General features: G+C 40.0%; 1 protein-coding gene across 5 annotated transcripts in view; it reads left to right on the top strand.

Moving 5' to 3' along the window:
• The window catches only part of LOC110962927 (unconventional myosin-VI), a 206,092-nt gene that overhangs the window by 102,033 nt on the left and 80,431 nt on the right, over positions 1-23,628 (top strand). For all 5 annotated transcript variants that reach the window (XM_051960537.1, XM_051960540.1, XM_051960539.1 and 2 more), the window contains exons 13-18: positions 4,022-4,179; positions 4,707-4,798; positions 6,001-6,073; positions 13,756-13,883; positions 15,915-16,010; positions 16,463-16,633. In XM_051960537.1, coding sequence (XP_051816497.1) covers positions 4,022-4,179; positions 4,707-4,798; positions 6,001-6,073; positions 13,756-13,883; positions 15,915-16,010; positions 16,463-16,633 — 718 coding nt within the window. The remainder of the gene's footprint in view (positions 1-4,021; positions 4,180-4,706; positions 4,799-6,000; positions 6,074-13,755; positions 13,884-15,914; positions 16,011-16,462; positions 16,634-23,628) is intronic.

The following is a 23,628-nucleotide window of genomic DNA, read 5'->3' as shown; positions in this document are numbered from 1 at the left end:
AAATAGGTTATCTAGTTTGGCTGGCTTCGTGTTCTCTCAACTGAAACCTGCCGATAAGCAGTAATGTGTAGAAATGAGTGGTGGTTGAATGCTGTGTAATGCAGTGTAGCAGAACAGAAGTCAGAATATTTTAATGCAAAGCTAAAATATCTCTCTGCTACATATCAGAACACTTCTTTTATGGCTCAGAAGTCCCAATTTGAAATCCATTTTTTCCCATGTGGTGCCTTTGAGCCTTTGAGTGTGGAGTCGAGGAGCAGCTGCAGACCAGCAGGCTTCTTCAGAGAGCACGGTTCCTACACAAAGCGACATCAGTAATTACACTGAGAGAAGGAGAAAAAACATTCTGTGCAGAGACTCATAGGGAATACATATTAGGCTGCTTGTACGATTAGTGTTCTGACATTATGCTGCCCTGGCATTTAGACCTCTCGGTTTTTAAATGAGAGGGCCTCACCGCAGTATTAAAACCTCTGGCTGAGCTGCTCCAGCTCTGAGGAGTCGGCGACATGAATTAAACATGGCAGGTAGTGCAGAGAGGGCAGGGGTGAAGCTGAGGAGCTGCGGGCCTGTTGATAGGCGATAAGTCAGATTTTGAGCCCCGCTCTGTGATTGTAGCTTTGTCTGTTTGCTTAAACACTTTTTTGATGTTTGATTTTCTCGTATTGCTCCGAGCTACAAGTCCAAGAATATTTAAATGCTGTCTAATCTTTACCACTTGATCCTCTTAACATTATACATTAAAATGCAAAATACCAATTTCTTTGTACATAAGCATGCTTTTGCAAAGTCTGATGAGATAACTCAGCCGAAGAAATAGATAAAAACATTTTCTGCAGCTTTCGACTGTGGTATTCAAATCAGATGTGAGACGTGGCTGAAAGCTACATAAAAATCTTGTGTTCAGATCCTAAATGATATTTTTTTTTTAATTAAGCCATTTCCAAGGGCAAGAATACATTTTCTCATGTTGAAAATGTATGTAAAATACAGAGATCAGTGAAGGAGAACGTAAAACTTAGTTGTAAGGACTTCCATAAACTTGCCGGTTCCATTTCTCACTGAGTTTGTACCTAATGGGTTCCTTTTAATTGTGCTTGTGTCACATATCGACATATCGGCGCCGCTCAGTGAGGAAGCAAGATGATAATTTAAGTGGACAGAGTTGCAAAATCACTTCTTTATTAAGGTCGATCTTAAGCGACACTGGTGACCTCTGACATGTTGCACAGCAGCATCACATGTCGGTCAAACCCACAACCATGACGGTGCAGCAGTTACACATCAAACAAATTGATAAGAGACTTCCACTCTGTGTTTCCTCACTTTCAGCTCCTCCTAAAGCCTCCTCTCTGCTCCTCTCCTTGAAGTGCATTTTAAGTAGTTAGAAGATCTTCCATGATCGTGGACGGCAAACGATTTCCAGGTCACGAGAGGAGAGAGGACAAATGGAAGCCTCAGTTAGAATAAAGAAAAGCACCCAGTGTTTGATGGAAATTGCAATTCAACACATTTATGGATAATTTTATATGTTTCCCCACACATAAAGTCAAAAGGTAACGGGAAAAAGAGTGCTGCTTGTTTTCGACAGAAAGCACGATGTTGTCTGGAGTTCAAATAAGATGTTGAACCAGGACTCGCAGCAGGAAAAAAAAAAAAAAAACGGAATCAAAATTCAAAGTACACATAAAAACAAGACCAAAGGGTACAGATAAAAGCAAGAATGTAGGGAACAAGTCAAGGCTGTATAAAAGACATTTCAAACGACGGGTTGAATTTTGTAAACTTGATGGTCCCCCTCCCTTTTTTCATACTTACACAATGATTTATTCTACTGGTAAAACATTGAACTCTGAAATGTTACATCTTTATTCACTTGACTGAAAGTAGGTGTCAGGTAAACACTGCTGTGTACATCTACACTTGAATATATATGAATACATTTATATACACACACGCACTTGAATAAATAGGAAATATATGTATTTGCGATCGTGGGCACTTCAAGTAAGGTGAGAATGCTTTAAAAATATGCTGTGAAGTGTTTTGGTTTTTTTTATTCAAAGTGCAGTTAAGAGGAGGAAGCTAAGACAAATCAATATTTAGCGTGAGGATCCTTTGGCTTTAAAACGGCACTAGTTCTCTTCAGTTTTTCAAGATGCTTGCCAGGTAGGTTGTTGCGAGCATCTTGGAGAACCAGCCACAGTTGGGATGTGGACTCTGTAGGGGTCAGACCATCTGCTGCACGACTGGTGGTAACTGAAGGTGTTTTTTTTATGACTTTGGCTGTTTGTTTATGCTCATCCAGTAGAATATATCTAGGAGTGCTCCAACGCCTCCCTGTTGGTGCTGGTGATGGATTCGAATCTAAACATGTACAGTTTTACACAGGACTGTATATTTATATTTCTATGCTGCACTGTACATCGTGAATTCTGATGGGGATGCAAAGAGTGCAGATGCTGGATTAAATTACAGATAGCATCTGCAGGGGGTCTGCCCTTGGCACAGTGGGGCATCCAATCAAAGCAAAATGTGTTAGAAAAATACCATGAGGAACCTGTAGGGATCAGACACCACCATTCCCTGTGATATCACACGTGGCTTAAAAAAAAGGGTATGTGCAGAAGAGATAATTTGTCGCCAAGAGAGTTGGAGACGAGGAGGGAGGTGGATTTTGGAAGTCATTATTCGAAGCTTTGGGAGTCTCCGGGTGCCACTCGTGCGCAGTTATTTCCCGGTGTGTCCTTGAGTGCACTGCAGTCGTGCTGAAGTAAAGTCCGGAGGTAAAGCCTGTTCAGAAACTTCAGCCTCACAGCAGATTAATGCGGTACATTTTATCTAGCCCCCACGATCGGGTCACTCCTTTTGTCTGCCGCTATTGAACCACGCGCCTGCACACAGTCAGAAGCAATTACAATACCTCCACAGAGCTCGCTGCCGGTTATGGTTTCTGTCACCATTTTATGGCCGCTACCTCACACCCAATCTCTCTTTCCCCAGCTGTCAATAACACAATTATCTGCTTGGAAAGCCAGGCGAGCCCAGTTCGTTTAACTGAGTCTTGGTCTGCAAGTGAAATAGTGGGCTCGCTTGATCCTCAAGTGACCGATTTATGTTTACAGTTCAAATTATTTTGGGCAATTAGCTCAATATGTTGAACAGCAGTGTAAACATAAATTTGTAAGTTTCGCACATTAGGCAAGAAACCAATAAGAAGGAGGCTGAGGTCAGAGAAAATTCAAGTTAGGAAGTGTCTGTGTGTCCCTGAGGACTGGATATTGAACCTTAATTTGTTTAGGCACTGACAGAATGCATCTGTAGCAACTAGTTGTTCCAGAAAATGTCCTTTGCAGGTGTACTATTGACTCAATTGCTCAATAGAAAAAGTCCCTCACATATAATTTACATACGAATCAGTGTAAAATAGTGGCAGACTGAAATTACTCCTGGCGGACTTTTGTGGAGTTAAAACCATTGTCTTAACAAGTGCTGGTAGGGTTGTGGAAGCAGCAGTGGGTTCTCCATTACACTAGTTATGTGAGTGCCCAGGAGTGGCAATTTAAAATCTGGTTGCCCAGTAGTTTGTCAGCTGGGTCAGAAATTTGACAGCCTTCCATTCATCTCCTCCAATTCATCTCGTCATGCTGGGATGTCTCTCCAAACGGAGAATCATTATGATGAACTACAAAGACCAGAAACCATCCAGTTCTGCATTTAGACAGTGGTCGGCTGTTACCATGAAAGCCTGGGCCCCACTGAGCAGAGTCAGGAACTTCACTGAAACACATCATGTAACTTACTTGACTTTATGATTGGAAGTGTACTGTATGCATCTCACTTCACTTTTTTTTATTTTGTCCTTGATTTGCAGATGTTTTTGTACTATTGCAAGGTGTCCTTTGGTGTTTTAAAAGCTGTCACAAATACGACTAATATTTTTTTGAAATGTGGCCAAAAATCTCTCAATCACCATTACACAAGGGATGATTTTAAACTACTATTTTTGTTCCTTTGTCAGAGTGCCGCTCAAAGTCGAGCAGGCCAACAACGCTCGGGATGCCTTGGCGAAGGCCGTGTACAGCCGCCTGTTCGACCACGTGGTGACCAGAGTCAACCAGTGCTTCCCCTTCGACTCCTCTGCCAACTTCATCGGTGTCCTAGACATCGCTGGCTTTGGTAAGTATCCATTTAGGCCTCTTAATTATAATAATGACATTTAAAAGGTCAACGTCACATGTGTTGAGTTATTGTTTTATCTAATTTTAATAACTAAACCAGAAAATTCTGCCACAGAAAGTCTTAAGGATACAAACGTCAGTGTTGCCAAGTTTTTGAGAAAATCCATTTGGCAAAAAATATGTGAGAAAATGAAATTAAAGGCTTCTCTGTGAGATGTCTTAAGGAGTTCCAGAAAAAAAAGAGACCCATCTAAGGTGACAGAAACAGAAAGAAGAAATACTGGAACACTGGAAACTTGCACCAGTGAGCATTGTTTCAAAAATCATGTCGTGAAACTGCGAGTGAAATAAATAGATGTTCAATCTCAAGGACACACTGACAACTTCACTGTTTATTTTGCTCTGGCATCTGTATTGGAGTTACCAATGAACAAATTAGACAGTGCATGATTTATGTACAACAGCGTAACTTGTCAGACACAGCGTCCTTAACTGACTGTCACTGCTGCTTCTTCTGCCTTACAGAGTACTTTGAACACAACAGCTTCGAGCAATTCTGCATCAACTACTGTAACGAGAAACTACAGCAGTTCTTCAATGAGCGCATCCTTAAAGAGGTGAGAGCTGCCATTCAGCAAGTTTCACTCAGTGAAAATCAGCTGCCTCAGATCCATCAGTAAACACCAGCAAATCAAAGCAAACATCTTCGGATGGCTCAGGATTTAGACTCTGATTTAAATGCCTTTCTTGATGCAAGTAAATTGTGGGTTTCTCAATTTTGAGCCCCAACATTTCAACATTTTCGATTCTTAGTCTGATTTTTCCATTTTATATAAACATATGCTTCAGGTTGATTACTGTTTATGTCAAGAAACTCCAGATGATTGCATGCTTCAACTTCAAGATAACAAATATGTTCAGAATTATGAGGCAGAAAGTTTCTTACTGATTTCTGGGAACTTAATTTGGAGAAGAAGTCGCAGTTTTTCTCTTTTTTTTTTTTTTTTGCCTCCAACTTCTTGTTTTCAGATGAATCTCTCCATTTGTAGACTTCTTCAGCACCCGAACAGTCATTACCAACAGCTGACATGAAAACTGCTGCTGTCCAAGTCACCCAAACACTAGACTTCTATTTTGGAAAATAATGATGCTCCATATATCATTTTTGTGACTGCAGGTCATTGCATAATGAACTAGAAGGAACTGAAGTCCTCAAACCTCCGCCAACGCTGGGCATTTGTCGACCTTGGAAAGTCGCAGCCTCCATAATTGGTTTATTATCGTTTGGAGCTGTGTTTCTGACAAAAGAAATTGTGAAAGCAACACTGTTCAGCTGTCGACCCTGAGGTCTTGCATGCCAGACTGTTTTGTAATGGCTGTGTGATTGTTGTCGAGTTGGAGAAACCAAGGTTTTGGATCAGTACTACAATCTTACCAACTGATCCGTCTGTGAATTTGAAAGCTAAACCTCACAAAGGCTAACACAAAGCGCTTTGGACTCTGTTTGACTTTTCGTTTCATCATTCTGTAGCACTGCTGTCTTTTTCAAAATGTTCCACATGCCATTTTACCTTCATACTCATCATGTACAGACTTGGAGCCCCCAAACATCTGCTAGCAGCATCCAGCATGAAAGCCGTAACCTTTAGATGCTCATTTACACAAAGTGTAATAGCAGAAAGCCGGGCCCAAGTGCCTTTTGTTAGGGAACTAGCATGCCCTCCAGGTGGAACTGGAGCCGTCGCCGTCCTCATTAGACGAATGCTGTACATGCTGTGAATATCGTTATGGTTTCTCATTAGAAATATCTGCATTCCAGGAGCAAGAGCTGTACCAGAGGGAGGGGCTCGGAGTCAACGAGGTTCACTATGTCGACAATCAAGACTGCATAGGTATGAAGGCGCCACTCATCATTCTGCACACACGACTGTGCACGCAGAGCAGCTGAAGTTGTTCATCTTTCAGTTTTGTGCCGCTGAGTTCTGCATAGGTGCTGAATATTTATTTATTTGTATAACTGCGTAGAACACACCGTGCTTTCTAAAAACTTCCCGTGCATGCAGTGTGTGTGTTTTGAAACCCTTCTCCTTGCAGCATTCACTACGTGATGAGGCCTGCGTGCACACACAGATGGAATTTGCAGAGTAGTGTGTAACCTGTTGATTGTGTTTCAACAGGAGGGAGAATCTGGTGTTTTGGGAGAAAATGACATTTACTTTGTGGTTCTTTTGCTACAGTCTGGTTTGGATTTTATGCTCTCTTGTATGTGTTTTAATATTAAGCTTTAGATCTAATTGTGTGGTTTTCAAGGTCCTTTAACTGAAAAAAACAAACTAACACAAAAACTAAATTGAGGTTGTCTTCCTAAAAAACATCTAGTAGATTCTACCACTCGGGTTATCAGCCTATAAAGTCTCAGCACTGAATTATTGTGCAAACACAGATAGCTGTAGAAACATCATCTTAATCAGATGCTGTAAACTTGTCAAAATGTATAGTCTGGTCAAAGAATTACTACCGTGTCCTGGTCTGCAGAGACTGTTTTGTGACTTGTTTTTCTCACTTGTTATTATTTATTACATTAGAGCCTGACCAATACTCAGCACTTGGAACTTTCCTCTTTTGACCCTGAACTGTTTGATCTCTGCCTGGGGCCTATAGGGGACTTAAAATTGTTCTCTTGAATCTTTATTCTCATGTTTCCTGTCCTAACTTAAGACTTGGCTCACTAGCTTACTTTGAGCGTCGACTTAGGACTTGGGTCCGTGTACGTCGCCGTCATTCTATTTTCGATTTGGGGTCAAAACACCAAAAACGGATAACGGCCGTTTCCCGTTTTTCGTTTTCAAAATAAAAATCGGAAAACGGAAAACCAATCCGTTTTCCGATTTTCTTTTTTCAATAAAAACGGATATCAAAAACAAATTAGAAGTTAAATTTCATTTTTTGATATCCGTTTTTTATTTATTTATTATTTTTATAGCCCAATATTACAAGAGTTACCCCAAAGGGCAAGCAAATTGGGTACAATGGATTTCACTGCTGTCTTATTTATTCCAACCCGGTCTCACGGGGATTCGTGAAACTGTCACGTAAGTTTTAGTTTCGGTTTCGTGCGCACCTACACGATTTCGTCATGTTTTTCGTGCCGCTCACCACGAAATGTTTTTCGCTGTGGTAATCACATCTGAAAGTGGTTTATACCGGCGGATTCATGACGATCTAAGCTGTCCATCGGCGTATACTGCTTGTGTGATTGCGTGTGCGGCCGCTGGCCGCCGGACATTCTTGAAATTCCTATGCAAATTGGTAAGTGTACCACCGGCTTATGGTTAGGTTATGGTTATGGTTATGGTTAGGGTTATGTTTAGGGACGATGTCATGCAAAATATAGCGTTGGATTCGCCACGGTTTTACATTAAAAATATAATATACACATTCTTTTGAAATACGTTCTGAGTGGCACGAAAAGTCCGCCGTTTAAAATACATTGGTGCGCATTTCGTGGTGAGCGGCACGAAAAACATGACGAAATCGTGTTGGTGCGCACGAAACCGAAACTAAAACTTACGTGACAGTTTCACGAATCCTCGTGAGATTGGGCTGTTTATTCACAGGACTAGCAGGGTGACTTAAGAAATAAATGTAATAGTCAGAACAGCACTGCCGAAGCGGTCTATCATAATTGCATGCCTAGTTTTTATATACTTTGTGAACAATCTCATCCACTATATCTGAATGTCATAGTAATAATGTGAACATCGCCACCTTCTGGGTGCTCTTGCTCAGAATACACAATTTTCAACATTAAATGTTCTTCCAGACTGGATCATCATTTGGCCGCAAAATGATGACCGGCTACCTGTCATCAAGAAATGTCAAGGCTTGTGAGGGCAGGGTTAAGGGTAAGATCCCTGCATGGACCCTACCACCAAGCACGTTAACATGTAAGAGAAGCACTGTGTGTTTGTGCAGTTTAAAAACTTCAGTGTACCGCCGGCGGTACACTTACTAATTTGCATAGGAATTTCAAGAATGTCCGACGGCTGCAAACGCGATTATACAAACACTATACGCCGATGGAAAGCTTAGATTCTCATGAATCCGCCGGTATAAACCACTTTCAGATGTGATAACCACAGCGGGTAAGAAAAACACATTTGTCCGACAAAAACGAATATCCATCCATCCTTTCTCTTTACACGGCTTCAACGTACACAGCGCGACTCACATTTCCGGGTTCATTATTACACACAGATGAAAATATTCCACAAAAAACGGCCATAATCCAACCTTGGACATCCAGACAAAACAAGTCAGTAAAATATTTCGTCCAAAACATGTCTTGAAGTCGGTATATTTACCAAGAATAGGTCGTTTTCAAGGAAATGCACCTGGCGATGCCCGTCCAATATTCCCTGTATGTCTTGTCATATTTTTTATTTAAAAATAGAATATTAGCGATTTTTTGTACTGAAAATGGCTGGAATTGACTGCAGCTTAAAGGGTTAACAACATTTATGTTTTGATTTGGTTCTAGGAGAGTGGGTCCGTGTACATCGTCATTTCTGATGTTTGTCTTGCAAAAGTGTAGTTAGAAAACGGATATCAAAAAATGAAATTTAACTTCTAATTTGTTTTTTGATATCCGTTTTTATTGAAAAAAGAAAATCGGAAAACGGATTGGTTTTCCGTTTTCCGATTTTTGTTTTGAAAACGGGAAACGGCCGTTATCCGTTTTGGTGTTTTGACCCCAAATCGAAAATAGAATGACGGCGACGTACACGGACCGACTTGGCATAGAACGGTTGGATTTTGACTTTGGAATTAACTTGGAATTACCTGCCAATCCTTATTGGGAGTTGACTTCAGAGTTGAAAACCTTCCACTGGATTGGACTTGATGGTCAAAGATTTTAATGTGACTTCCATATTATGACTTGTACTTGACTCTTGTCAGATTTTACTTGGGACTTGATGTTGACTGGGTTTCCTGTGTGGTTTTGAACTTGTAGTTCCCAAAGAGGGCCATGTCTTGGGATTTGCCTTTCTCGTTGTGAAACTTTCTTGTGGAACTTTCCTTTGTTTTCATTTGGAACTTGTTGATGACTTCGTGCCTTGCTCTGTAAGCTTTTCTGTCTTTACCTGCACGTGTAGTATTTCATAATTTGTAATTTTCCTGTCTTGACATGAGGCTGTTTTAACCTTGAGCTCTTGTCTATAACGTGTCTAGAATGAAGAGTAGAACTTGAAGGTTTTCGCCCGGAACTTCAATTTCTTTATCTCAACTTGAAACGTGGCTCATGACTTGTTGACTTGGCACTTGTCGACCTTGACCTGGTGTTTGAGTTTGGACTTAATAGCCAGCGCTTCAGATTGATTTTTGCTCATAATAAAGAAAGATGCATCACATCATTTCTCCAGCTCTTTTATACAAACATTTCTTGAGTATCTATGCTGAAGGTTTCAGTGAGTTGTATTTGTATTTTTCGTGTTTACAGTTTTTCCAGTTTTTTCATTCGTCAGGCTGAGGCATCACTGAAAGTTGTATTTACGAGCGTCGGCATGCTGCTCATTATTGGCTTTAATGCGCTGCTGGCTCCTCGCCCTCAGTTTCACGAGAGCTGCCTCTCCACAGTTTGACCTCTGAGCCTTCTGGGCTGCTTCCGGAACGAACAAAGTGAAGAGGCAGAAAGACGAAGCCCAGAGAACGTGAACTCCTGTCCTGACTGAAATGTGTCTTCATTACTCGATGAACTGAGTGGGAGATAGATGTGAGGTGATAAGAGGTGACGGGAGGTTAATTATGCTTTTTGCTGATGTCCGGTTCTGTGAAATAGCATCAATATGAGAAGCTTAACTACAGCAGAGTCAGCTGGAGGGGAGCCGGAGTCGGGCCAGCACACACTGTTTAAAATGAGCTCTGTGCATCGGCTTGTAGATTACTGAAATGTATTTGCTTGTTTGGATTCCTGTTGCGTGTTGTAAAAGCAGCCACATCTCTTTGTTCGCACTCAAATCCGGGAACATAAAAATGTCCCTTGATGTAGCGGAAAATTACAGCTGCACAAACAGCAGATCTATTAAAGCATGAAAGAAAACGTAGAAATGAACACTTAGAAACAAGTGGAAAATATCATTAACCCTTTACGCTTCAGTGCGTAGTAGGTGTACCGCCGGCGGTACACTTACTAATTTGCATAGGAATTTCAAGAATGTCCGACGGCTGCAAACACGATTATACAAACACTATACGCCGATGGAAAGCTTAGATTCTCATGAATCCACCGGTATAAATCACTTTCAGATGTGATTACCACAGCGGGTGAGAAAACACATTTGTCCGACAAAAACAAATATTCATCCATCCGTTCTCTATACACGGCTTCAACGCACACAGCGCGACTCACATTTCCGGGTTTATTATTACACACAAAAAAAAGATTCCACAAAAAACGGCCATAATCCAACCTTTTACATCCAGACAACACAAGCCAGTAAACTATTTTGTCCAAAACATGTCCTGAAGTCAGTATAAAATCCACGAATCGGTCGTTTTCAAGGAAATGCACCTCGCGATGTGCGTCCAATATTCCCTGTATTTTTCGTAATTTTTTTTATTTAAAAATAGAATATTAGCGATTTTTTTGTACTGAAAACGGCTGGAATTGACTGAAGCTTAAAGGGTTAATGCATGGAGGCTCAGGCCGTTATACTAATAAACTGAGTTTTTATTCTGCATCGTGTTTATGTTGTGACTGAGAGCGGGCAGAGGGATGGAGGGATAGATGAAGAGATGTCTCCTGGGGTTTTTCAGGAGAGAATCTGGCTGCTGCTCAGCTGTGCTCAGGCCTCCACTGACCTTGCTTTGTAGAATGGAGTGAGTTTTTGAGTAGGAGTCTGTATCAAACAGCCTCTGCTCTGTCAATTCACATCAGGAAACATTACTCAGAAAGACTGTGTTTGTTCTAACATGCGTAGGTAATCGTATCTTCTCAATAATGCCTCACGTCATCCTCTGAATCATTCAGGCATCCTGCATAACTTCCTCCTCGGCTCTGTTTTCTGTCAGTGTTGGGAGCTTTTGTTTCAAGAGCCCATATTTTCTGCTTTTTTGCTTTGTCTCTGTCCTTCAGTGTGTCATATAGCTGCTTTTTTGTGCATGTAAAAAGTTTCCAAACTTACAAGTCCACACCAAAGAGAGTTAAAACGCTGCTCCTTACCTGCCTGAAATGCATCACCTTCAAACCAGGCTTTTCTTCTCTTACTTAACACCAGACCAGCCACTAGTTTGGCGTCAAACAAAGAACTTCCTCTCTATCTGTCATTATTTCCTCACTGGAGCTGCTTCTGTTAAAGGTTCACCTCTCTGCCTTGACTCATAGAGCTGAAGTTTTCCATGTGCAGCTGACATTATCTCCCTTTTGTTGGATCAACTGACCAATCAGAGCAGACTGGACTTTGCAGGAGGGAGGCCTTAAAGAGAAGAGAGCTAAAACAGAAAAGATGTGATAGTTTAAGAAAAAAAAGTAATTTTAAAGAGTGAAGCCTGTAAATACATTGTAGTAGACCAGAAATCAGTTCTAAACCTTTAAATCTGTATAATATGGGCATTGTAGCCCGTGCAGCTTGTTTTTTAGCATTCACAGTGATGTTTGTCAGGTCTCTTTGGCTCTGATCTTTTTACTTTACTTTCAGTTTAAGGGAATTTACAACCATACATAAACACAAACGCAGAGCACCAAAGTCTAGAACCACACACACATAAATCAAAACAACAAAACTCAATATGGACGAACCGAAGAAGATAAAATGAAAATGAACAAAGCAAGATCAAATACACTCACAGCTTTTGATTCCGATTTCTTTGGTTTGAGTTTTTAAAAGGATCCCATGTTTTTTATTAAACATTAAAGGTTTATCTTTCAAAGTAACACTAGAGGTTTCATTAAGGGATCAGACGCATTACATTTTACTTACTCATGTTTTTTACGCAGGAACAGAGGGAAATAGAAATGAGGGTAGAGAGAAATGACAAAATGATGTAATTGGAGGATTTTGAAAAGCTTTGCAATGTGGGCGTTTTTTTTTTTTTAAATAGCAGTGGTAGATGAAAAGAGAGATCTGTAACTGTAATATTGCTGTAAATGTAGTATCTGTATTTATTTGGCTCCATTTTGAGTGTACTTCCATGTGGGTGAAATACCCAGCTTTATTAAGCACAATGAACCCCTCTATTATGGATTTCTTTACTTATTTTAGGCAACTTTACTTCACTTTTTAGTTCTTGAATACATTTCACCTTACATTCAAGAGACTTTCTGAGTTCTAAATGACTGATTGGGAGTCTCAGGCATTGTTAATGTTGTTGATGAGCCTCGAGGTGTTAATGGCTGTAAAACTGTCTGGGAAGGGATTTCAGGACTGCACTGTAAGTACCTGATAAGTGGTGTCATAGACCGGTTCTCTCTTTAGAGATGGATATTCCAGTTTAGCATAGATAAGTTTCCTTAACTTCTCTTTCAAAACCAGAATGTTTCCTTTTATCCTTTAGATGCAGGTGAACTGCAGATGTGTCTTTCTGGCATTCAAGGCCATGAGTATTGCAAGTAGAGCTGTTTTTTCCAGTAAAGTTGATAAAGAGTGTTCATGTCTGGGGCCTTCACTGGCATGATTGGATAGTTAACATGAACATATTGGTCATCTAGACTTTCCAAAATCTGAATTGCAGACTTTTGTGACACTCATAAAAATATATTCTCTGTTTAATAGCCACTCAGTTTTTAATGATTGTATTGGGAACAATGCAGAAGCTCTTGTAGAATTCCAGACCTCAGTGGTTTGAAGCTGTTTTGGCACCAAAGACAAGACCAACAGTGTATCAGCCAAGGGTGGTCATATTCTTTTTACTAATCAGTGTAAAATTACTGTATGTCCAACATGAGCAAGAGTTGACGTCGAGTGAGCACCACAGATTCGTATCCTTCATGTATGACAAATTTGTACCATGGTGGATTTGACAGTTTTTGTAGCAGATGGAGCAGAAGTAGTGTACAAGCTGGCTTTGAAGACATGGTAACAGTGGTTGTCTTCAGCTCCGTCAAACAAGCGCTGGATGCTAATTATGTCTGCAAATAAAGCTGCTGTTCATCCACAGCTCAGCACTGAAGGTTTAATTCACCAAGTTTTTTTTAAAGGTAAAATCACAAGACTTTTGATACCAAACCTGCTGAATTTTGAAATGACCTCTCCTGACACCATGTTCATAAAATAAACCTTCTCATCCTCCAAGTGAACTAAACTATAATAGTACAATAATAATAATGATAATTACAATTAAGTGAATTAGGTCCTCGTTCCCTATCACCTTCCAAGTCAGATCAGGTCAAGGAGAAACCGTTATAATCTCCATGCTTCTTTCCATCTGATTAAACTTTCATTTAAGGTTTTAATCGTCTACATCAACCCTCCTTAATTTAATCGGTCACGTTGCCCAGCAGCCTCAGGTGATCTGTGAGCAGCTTCATTTGGAGGCCACGTATCTTTTCCTCACGCTTCTCCCACTTTCTCTGCAGACCTGGTGGAGGCGAAGTTGGTCGGCATCCTGGACATCCTGGACGAAGAGAACCGTCTACCTCAACCCAGTGACCAGCACTTTACCGACACTGTTCACAACAAACACAAGGACCATTTCCGCCTGACTGTAAGTAACTCGAGAGTAAAAAAAAAAAAGAAAAGAAAACAGGAAGGCTTTGGAATGCCTGGTGCTGTCTTTGTAACAACAAGCCTTTTATAGTGAGTTCTGAAAACCGTTTGAAATAAGACACAAGCATTTAATGTACACTGGGAGTCGATTTTTTTATTTTGATTTACTCAATAAAAACTCAAAACTCAATTGTTGTAGCTCACTGTTCAGCGTCATAATCCAGATGAAAGAATAGAGGAGCTGATAGAAATGTAGAAACATTTCTTTCAGTTTCCTTTATTTATCACTAAGCCTGTAAACAAGCAGCACTAAGTGATTTGCCAACCTGTTTGTGCCCTGGGTGTTACCTCTCAGGCTACATACAGAGTCGGCTGAAGTGCAGCCCGAGAGACTGCAGACTGTTCTGAAAGTGTGCTTCCACCTCCTCTGAATGTTTGTCAGGTTATGAACTTCTGGTTTCAATCAATCAAACAAACTTTTGATCATTTGTATAGCAGCGTTTATACAGGTTGGTGCAGTTTGAAGTGCAAGCTGCTAATAAGGCAAAAGAAATGATCAAACAGAAAAAATAGATGAGACAATAAAAATATCAAACCTTCTCCAAATATTCTTGTCCTGCCAATTAATTGTTAATGTGAATGTCAGAAAGCCCATCAATGCCTCCCACAACCCAACTAACATCCTGAAATGGTGAATATTCTCCAACCAACAGCCCAAAACATGTTTCTGTCACTATGATATGTGACTAAACAAGCAGCAAATATATGTATCTGTGTGGCTCGAATCAAGAAAATATTGGGAATTTAACTGTTCTACTATTCAAGTAATTGTGGCTTTAGTTTTTTTATGCTTTACTGACTTGTCCCTCATTTTATGATTCTGCTTTTGTAAAAAATCGAAAGCAGTTCAGTGCAACAGCTCAAGATTTTGCACAAAAGTACCAATAATATCACAACAGTTGACTGTGAATTAACCTGTCTAATGTGAAGTAACGTAAATATAAGATCTAGGACATATACAATAATTTTCTGTAAAGTTATGACTAAAAACTGACATTATACTGTTTATTATTGCATGTGCAATCGTAAAAAAGTATTTTTTAAGTGTAAATCTGTTCATTTTATAGGTGGACATACCTTTTTTTTAACATTAAAGATTTGTCACATTTATATGTACGCTTTAAAAAGACATATTACACACAATATGTTTGATCTTTTTACAGTTTACAACTTAATTACCAGTTTTACAACAGTTTTTTTGGTAAGATCTTTTACGTAAAATGATATAAGAAACGTCAACTCTTCATTCGTTTGTTAAAAATTAAGCCTGATTATTTGAATGATGGTATTATTTTATCATATGTACAGGTAATTTTATTGTTATTGCAAATGTAAACATCTGGCATCACACATTAAAAAGCTCCCAAAATATACACATAATATGAAATTCTGGCTAGAAACTGTATATTGATTATAGAAAGTTGCAAGTTTTTGGGATATTTATTTCCCATTATTGTTAAGATTCTGGTCCCAGCTGCCAGAATATAGCCTTTTTTCTTAATAGGACCTCATTAAGAAGTAGAATTTTAAACTTTTCAACATCGTCAACCAAAACTGAGAATGTAGAAGCTTCCTCAAAGTGGAATTAAGGGCAGAGCTATTGTGTTGCAGTGTGTCAGATTGCACAGGTCATAGAATTATTTTTTGACATATTCCATCCATGGTCACATTCTTTTAATCATGGTTTCTTTACATTGATGCCAATCCATTAAGTTTCAGTTAAAAATAGCGTTTGGCCTGAGAGTGATGTGGTGTAGCTGACAGTTAAATTACCGCCACCCAATCTTAATCTTCATTTCCAGCAGTGAGTGATTGACAGGACCTGGAATTAGTTTGCCATTGTAAATGGAAAATATGCAGGAACTCTGCTGAGTCTAAGTGTTTTATTGTGTGTGTGTGTGTGTGCGCACCAACACGTGTTCACACATGTGATGTTCTGTGTGTGTGTGTGTGTGTGTGTGTCCCTCAGGTTCCCAGGAAGTCTAAGCTGGCCGTCCACAGGAACGTGAGGGACGATGAAGGATTCATTATCAGACACTTTGCAGGAGCCGTGTGCTACGAGACGGTGCGTTCACAAAACACGCTCTGCTTTCCTGCAGCCATCTTTGAAATTAATGTCACGCAAAAATAATTTATTTCTTTTTCTTTGATCAGCGGGCTGCAGAAAAAAACACTCCTGACCACAGCTTTTTAACATGAAAGCAAGTGACCATTCAGACTAGATGAGATTCTGCGGAATAGACCCAACGTAGCTGTGAGGGGATTTTAAATGAATCATAAAGACCGTACAGAAACACTACCGTTGCGCTGTCTGTTTTATATTGCTTCTATATTCTGATATTGTCGCTCTGAATGTTATTCTTCTGCTGTACAGTGAGCAGATGTAGCAGGGACAGGAAGGTAATAGGTTTTTTAAATTGAAACTGTGCGCCACATTAAAACACAACAGACAAGGCAGTGCATTTCAGGAGTTGGACAACATGTTCCTGATTCTGTTTGAAAATATTCCTTTTTCAGACCAAGTTTGTGGAGAAGAACAACGACGCTCTGCACATGTCTCTGGCGTGTCTGGTCAGTGAGTCCAAGGACCGCTTTGTTCGTGAACTGTTCGAGAACTCCAACAACAGCAAAGACGTCAAGCAGAAGGCTGGAAAGCTCAGCTTCATCAGCGTCGGCAACAAGTTTAAGGTGAGGAGCTCAAGGATTGAAGAGAGCTGCTGGTAGAATTAAGGAAACTCAACACCTCTTGAAAGAAAAGATAAATTGTTCCGTCAGATGTTTGTATTGGTGCAGTTTAAAAGGGGGAAAGGTTTGGTTTTAATTCTGTTTGAAGTGATTTTTGTCTTCAAGGTGACTTCACTTAAATGGTTTGTTAGAGTTTTTTGGAAGTTAATTACATCAGGCTGCATATGCATGCCACTGTGAGGTAAATACAGCTGATTAAAGGCAGTGAGGCCACCAACAACAACAGTTTATATGGTGTGCATGTTTCGAACAGGATGTTTTAAATCCAGCACCATTCATAAATATTTTTTTTTTCTGTTTTGGAGCCAAAAAAAACAAATTAGGTGCTTACGTTGAATTACCAGTGTGTGAAACTCCCCAGATGACTGTAGTGATTGGCCATTTGTGTTTGAGTTTATAGTAGGTAGAGTTTAACACAGTGAGCTTCAGAGACTAGCTAGGATATGTCGGCTTCATCTTATAGAGCATTTAGCCACTAAATAATCAAATATCTATCTCAGGAAGTGATGGAGACCAATAATGGAGCTGGAACATTGTTAATGTTGTTCTTAATCAATGATCATGGTGATATCTGGTTGTACTTACTGTTTTTTTATGGTGGATTTAAACAAGATTCGTAGAATGACGAAAATTAATAAAATATTGCAGTTTAGAACTTAGATTTGGTAATATTTTCCAACGGAAAGGAATTGTTTGAGAGTTCAAAATGAAATATTTCTCTCTATTTTTACAGTTTCTGGCTTAAATACGTTGTGTTATTTTTGCTTTTTTTTTTGTTTTTTGCCTTTTAAGCCCACTGGCAGGTTATGGAGTCCACAGCGTTGAGCCTCCTGACAGGTGTGGTGAATATGCTTCTTTTTGGACCAGACCTGTAGGAAATAACCCATAAATTTCATACTAGGAATTACAGCACTTACAGAGATCCTGATGACTTCATGGGAGAAAACATACTTTGCAGATTTTGCAGATGTAGCTGGCAGCAGCAGCTTCACCATGAACTTTTCAAACCCTTTGAATAAGATCTCCAAAATGTGACAGTGCACACAAATAGTTGCTGCTAACAGTTCTACTGCTGCCACCAGGAAGAGTGCTGCGCTCCAGAGATGCTGTCATTAGCTGCTTGGGTGTCAGCTAATTAAAAGTCCTGACTGCCACTGGTTCATCCCCCTCTGAAGAAGACCTGCTGTCTGTCAAAACATTCGCTGCTACATCTTATTAAGGGCTTGAATTAAAGATGTGCTTCTGACTTCATCCTCTCATACCCTCTCAGTGTCCAGTGTTGTAAAGTGGCAGCTGAAGCCTCAGTGTGCCTGATACACAGAAATTCTGCAAATAAATGCTCCTATACCTGAAGTTCATTATCATTTTGATACAAATAAAGTTGCAAAACTTGTAACTTTAACTACCGGTGTTTCACAAGAAGTACAGTCCTGAGGCCGAATTCACAAAACACCCTGAGGCTGAAAAGTAGCTCCTTGCAGGCTAAAGTTGGAGAGACTCTTAAAACTAAGGGGCACGTTAGTTCTAAGTTTAAAGTGCTTCAGTTTTGGGAATAATTCACAGGGAGCCTTTTAGTGCAGACAGTAGCCCCTGGGGGATATTATAGTCCTGGGGAATCTGGGCTCACAAAGAGCTGCTAGCACTCAGTAAAATGTTGCAGTTCATTGTGTCCGTGTGTCCGTGTGTTGAACATATAGAATGATAATGATAGTTATATGTTGATGGTGGCTGTTTAACCCCTGAAAACATACCTTTACAGATAACTCTCTGTATAAATGATGTAGTTTTTTTTCAATGAAGCACTGAACAACTCAGTTTCCTCAGAAAGGTTGCCAAAATATCAAAAAAACGCTTTTATTAGCTATCTTAGTAAAAGTGATAAATGAAGTGTGCTGGATGAAAATAACTGAAGTCAGGGTTGCAATTTCCTGCTTGACCTTATGGTGGCGGCACTGAACCACTGTTAAAATATCAAAACCCAGACACAATGATAAAGAAGTTTGTCTGACTTATTGTCACAATGATACGATTGAGTACAGAATAGCATTTTCTTTAATATTGGAGCGTTTTAATGACAACTCTGCCGATGAGTAATTTCATGAATCAAACAACTTCAAAGCAAAACAGCACAATGGAAATGATATTATAAGTTGTCAAACTGTTAATGTTTTTTCCTCACAGAGTGAAATTTTTTATTTTTATTTATGTCACAAAACTGAATACTTTTTGGGCTTTACTGCTGGTCGGGCAAAACAAATAATTGGAAAATTCAATTTATATGAGTACCAATTGTCTACCAGTCACAGTGACCATTTTTTGTGTTTTTTTTTGCTTTCCTTTCACTTTGATGTTTGAAACTTTCAATACATTTTCTTCATTATACTTCCTTACACTTCAGTACATCTTCAGTGCAGCTCTCTTTCTTGTAACAGACTATTTTTGTCACGGTGTATTTTTACTTTCTCAAAATTCTTAGATACCCAACTACATTTATTTTGCTGTAATTTGTTCCTTACTTTTCTGTATTTTGATGAATATTTTATTGTGCAGTTGCCTATCAGGCCTCATTCTCAGTGGAAACCCAATGTCATCCATTGAAGCGGGGTCGACTTCACTCCCTCTCCTATCTCAGGAGTTCTCTTTGTTTCTACCTAAAAGTGTTTGTCAGCAGCTTTATGAAAAGATCTGAGAAGGAAACTGTTAGGAACTTTTACAAACCTCTAGTGTATGATAGGTCGTTCATGATCGTAGCCTCAGGTCTGAAAAGTGCCCAGTATCGAGCTGTCATATCTGCATTTCAGTCAAACAATGTCCTCCTGTACTTCTATTTTTCCTCATAACAAACAAGCTTATGCTTTGTATCCAAACCTTGTTTAAATCCACAAAACAAATCCAAAAAATAACATTATAAAATCTCATGGTGATCTCAAAGTTTCCAAAGATACAAAATATGGCCAAATGTCAGATATTTGACACGTTGAACATGGCACCTCGAATCTGTCTATTTGATATAGGATTCTTAAAGCCTGCAGCAGAGTAGCAGCTGTGAATCCATGAAATACACTGTCTGCATGCAAAAATACAACACAGTTACAGTGGACTGCAAAAACAACAAATACCAGAAGTAAAGCACAAACACAAAGTCTGCAAATCTGTAAGAAGGCACCTGCTTAATTTTTCTAAAACTGTAAAAATGACACCAACTTATCAAAGTAACACATCCATGTATGTTGATTCTAATTCTCTTTATATGATAGTGACAAATAGAGCTGTTTCACATTGCTACATGTAGCACCTTTAACAATCAGGGCTGGTTCTAGCTGCGTTACCAAATATACATCTGACTAATTCTGGTCCTTGTGGTCGGAATGAAGCAGTCAGTCCTCAGCTTTTCAGTTTTCCACTAGATTTTTATGCACAATGAGTCAAATATTCAAACTAAATTTAGGGAGTCGTCATCAAAAAATTCCGTTTTAGTTGAAAAGAAAATATAGGCTTTTGAAAAGTTAGTATCGACCTCATTGGGACACAGAGACACGTACAATAAACAGTCGTTCTTCAACACAGAGTTTCACTTTTCTCTGTGAAATTTCTCTGCGTTCCAGACTAGAGCACACAGAGAGCAGCGTCTTTGTTGTCAGCTGGAGTTGTGTAGAGGTTTTTTTTTTCTTCTTTTTTTTCCCCCCCTCCCTCGCTGTGACTCATCCAGCTCAGCCTCTCACCTTGATATGCGGTCTAATGTGTCACCTAACCAAAGGCAAGGTGAGCCAAGAACCGCAGCGCTTGGCTCCACTCAATCATGTCTCCAAAAAAAAAAAAAATATATATATATATATAATAATAAAGAAAAAAACATAACCTGAGGGAGTGATGGCCAGGTCTGTTATCAGAGTTGGAGCCAGAGAGCAGCGAGGTGTACAGTACAAGCAGAGAGGGGCTGTTTTATGGAATTCACAGGAACACTGGTGTGTTTGATGTACAAATATTTCTTCCTTTCATGCGGGAAGGGACATGATTTATATGCAGGATGCAGCTCAGATGCTCTCTGTTACTGTATGGACACTGTCCATCACTGAAGTATTAGATCCTCCACTGCAGTGTGGATTCTCACAGCATTTCATCTTTCTGCGAGCTAGAGGCTTTCTGTACCATTTTCTGTCAGAAACAATGTGAAGAGGATGGGATTCAGCTGATTTTTCCTGCTAGATTTGAACTAGAGATGCAGCTAAAAATTGTTTTCATTATGGATGAATCTGCTGATTATTTTGTTCGGTAACTGATTCGTTAACTCGCATATCAGAACAACGTTTTAAATAGTCCATCAAATGTCAGTTCATTCTGTTAAAATGAAAGGAAGGAAAACATCCAGCAGCTGGGAGCCTAAATGCTGTATCTGGTCCAAAAATCCAAATTTGCATGTGAGCTGTTTACACAAACTTCCGTACATTGTCATATTATGAGCGCCAGAGCAGTAACTTTCAGAGCTGCAATGATTTTTCTCCTCATTCTTCTTGCTGTCAGAATGAATTTTAACCTGTGAAGTCTTTGCTTACGTCCCTTGAAATTCCTCATGCTTGTGATCTAAATCTTGAGATAAAGGTCATGAAAAGAGCAGGCAGAAGCATTTCCTGACTGCTGCAGTTTGGAGAATGTCTGTTTGTTTCTGTGACACGTGGCAGTTTGTTTATTTCACAGCAGATATTTTAAATGTCTTGTGTATAAATCAATCCAAAACATTTCATTTCAGGTAGTAAATGTCAGTAAAAATGCTGAAAACTGATGTTTTCCTGATGCTAAACAGCTTACAGAAGTCTCGAGCGCTGACGATATGAGATGAATTTGTCTGTCTGTACGGTGTTGTACAAGGGAACATTACACTGAAAACATTCTGCAGTTATTTGAGAGGATTTTTAGTGCCGAGCTTGTCTCAGAGTGGATTTCTGCTCGATACAGACTAGATGGAGTTCTTATTACCTGTGAGCGCTGTTACCTGTAATGTTTTGTTCAACCCAACGGTTCCCTCCTACCCCCCCTCCGTCTATCCGAGCTGTGATTAAGGTTCAAAAGGTGTAGAGGAGGATCCAGAAAGGCAGACAGGAGCAGAGCTTTGGGCCCAGAAGAGAGAGGGGCACGGTGAAAATGAGCGGTGATTAATCTGAGCCGGTGGAGGTGAGGGAGACGCTGCGTACAGGATGGAGCAATGAAGGGAAATCGCGAGCCGTGGCGGGCCCGTAGGTTTTCATTATAACCAGTCACCGTAGCTTTGTCCCAACTCAGCTACCAAATACATCATAACAAGGATGTCCTATTCCAAAGGCTCACCCAGACACCGCTGATAACTCAGCCTGAATTTGAAAGATAACCTGAATTATAAAGTCATCATAAAGTATATGACCTGACCGAGTCATATTTATGAGATGTCTGTGATCAGGGAAGAGGTCGTTTGTCACGTCACATGAACAGGACCGCTTAAAAAGACCTTCAGAGGATGTAAATCATGTCAGGAGCCTGTGTTTAAGAGGCAATTTCAGTACATCCTATAGTTTTTTTTAATTGCATTTTTTCCTCAAACCGTCACAAATGTTGTCAAGTTGTCATAAATGTTTTAGCAGTGTGGCTCTATAGAAAGAACGTATAGTCCATCACTTTGATGTTGACTGACTTTACCATTACTTTGGTTTAGAAGAAGAGGAAGTGGCGAGATCTACGTGCACATTGCGCAGTTAAGCTATTTAGCCTTTATATAGCCCAACTTTGTTAGGAAGTTAGGATCAGAGTGCAGGGTCAGCAACAGAACAAAAACCATCCCTGTAGGAACTTCTTCAGCAGCATTTTTGGGGGAGATAAACTACCTGCTTCCAGGTAATTACTCCTGAGCTGCCCTGAAAAACTGCTGTGCCAGGCTCAGTGCTGATTGGTTAAACACAGAGTCAAGGCAAATGTTAATTGCTTAAATATTGAAAAGACAAATTGTCAATGTCCTCATCCAGTAGTAGTCAACTCCTCCATCGTCCTAATTGCTACGTGCTCAAACAACTGGATGACGCTGTTTTCATACACTCTGACTCTACGTTGCGTTCACAATGGAAACAGTGGTGCGATGGAAACGGAGAGGCTGAAAGGGCCAGTCATGGTGCTGTTCCTGTAAATGTTTGTTCCACCTTGTGCCTGCCCCGAGCTCCTGCAGTGGAAAGTCGCCTCATTAAACAGCACGCCTGGAGCAGAAAGAGTTAATAGGGGTCTTGCACAAGGGTCCAACAGTGGCAGCTTGGAAGTGTGGATGTTTGGCAGGAACCCAGAGTCTTAACTGAGCGACCACTGCCCCAGTAGCCCCGGATACCTCGAAAACTGACAGCATCTTGCTGTAAGTCTTTAACAGCCAGGATCTCATATATTATATTAAGCATGAAGCCGGATCTTTCTCCACACTTTACCAACATGTTGAAATCAAATGTCCCCACTGGTAGTTTCATGGAACCATATCTACTTGCTGCTTTTACCACTTTCTTAGCTGTTTCAATGTATAACCAGGACACAGATTTCAAAAACGTTTGAATTGATAGGGTGACGCGAAGATTTGATGGTCTCGTTTTGGAGGAAGAGAAGATCATGTAAACTGTCCACTACCCTTGTATACTTGAGTCATGGATGGATCATAGATGATGCCCACAGATTTACAGCGGTGTTTATAAATGTGTACAGTTTCTCGCAAATAAACCTCCATCATCAAATCCCTTTTATTCCACTGAAAATTGCTCAATCAGACACCCCAAAAGTGTCTCTAGGCTTCTGCATCTGGACCAGTACACTCACTGCTGTAGAAAACATGAATGCCAGCTTTCTAGACTTAAACTTATCACATGACCTTGCAATGCTAAATGCCACCACACCTAAACCACCTCTTACCCTGGAGCTGTTCCTTTGTAAGGACTGGTCAC

The sequence above is a fragment of the Acanthochromis polyacanthus genome, chromosome 16 (assembly GCF_021347895.1).
Source record: "Acanthochromis polyacanthus isolate Apoly-LR-REF ecotype Palm Island chromosome 16, KAUST_Apoly_ChrSc, whole genome shotgun sequence".
In the NCBI taxonomy this organism is placed as follows: domain Eukaryota; kingdom Metazoa; phylum Chordata; class Actinopteri; family Pomacentridae; genus Acanthochromis; species Acanthochromis polyacanthus.
This window is presented reverse-complemented; position numbering and strand designations above follow the sequence as displayed.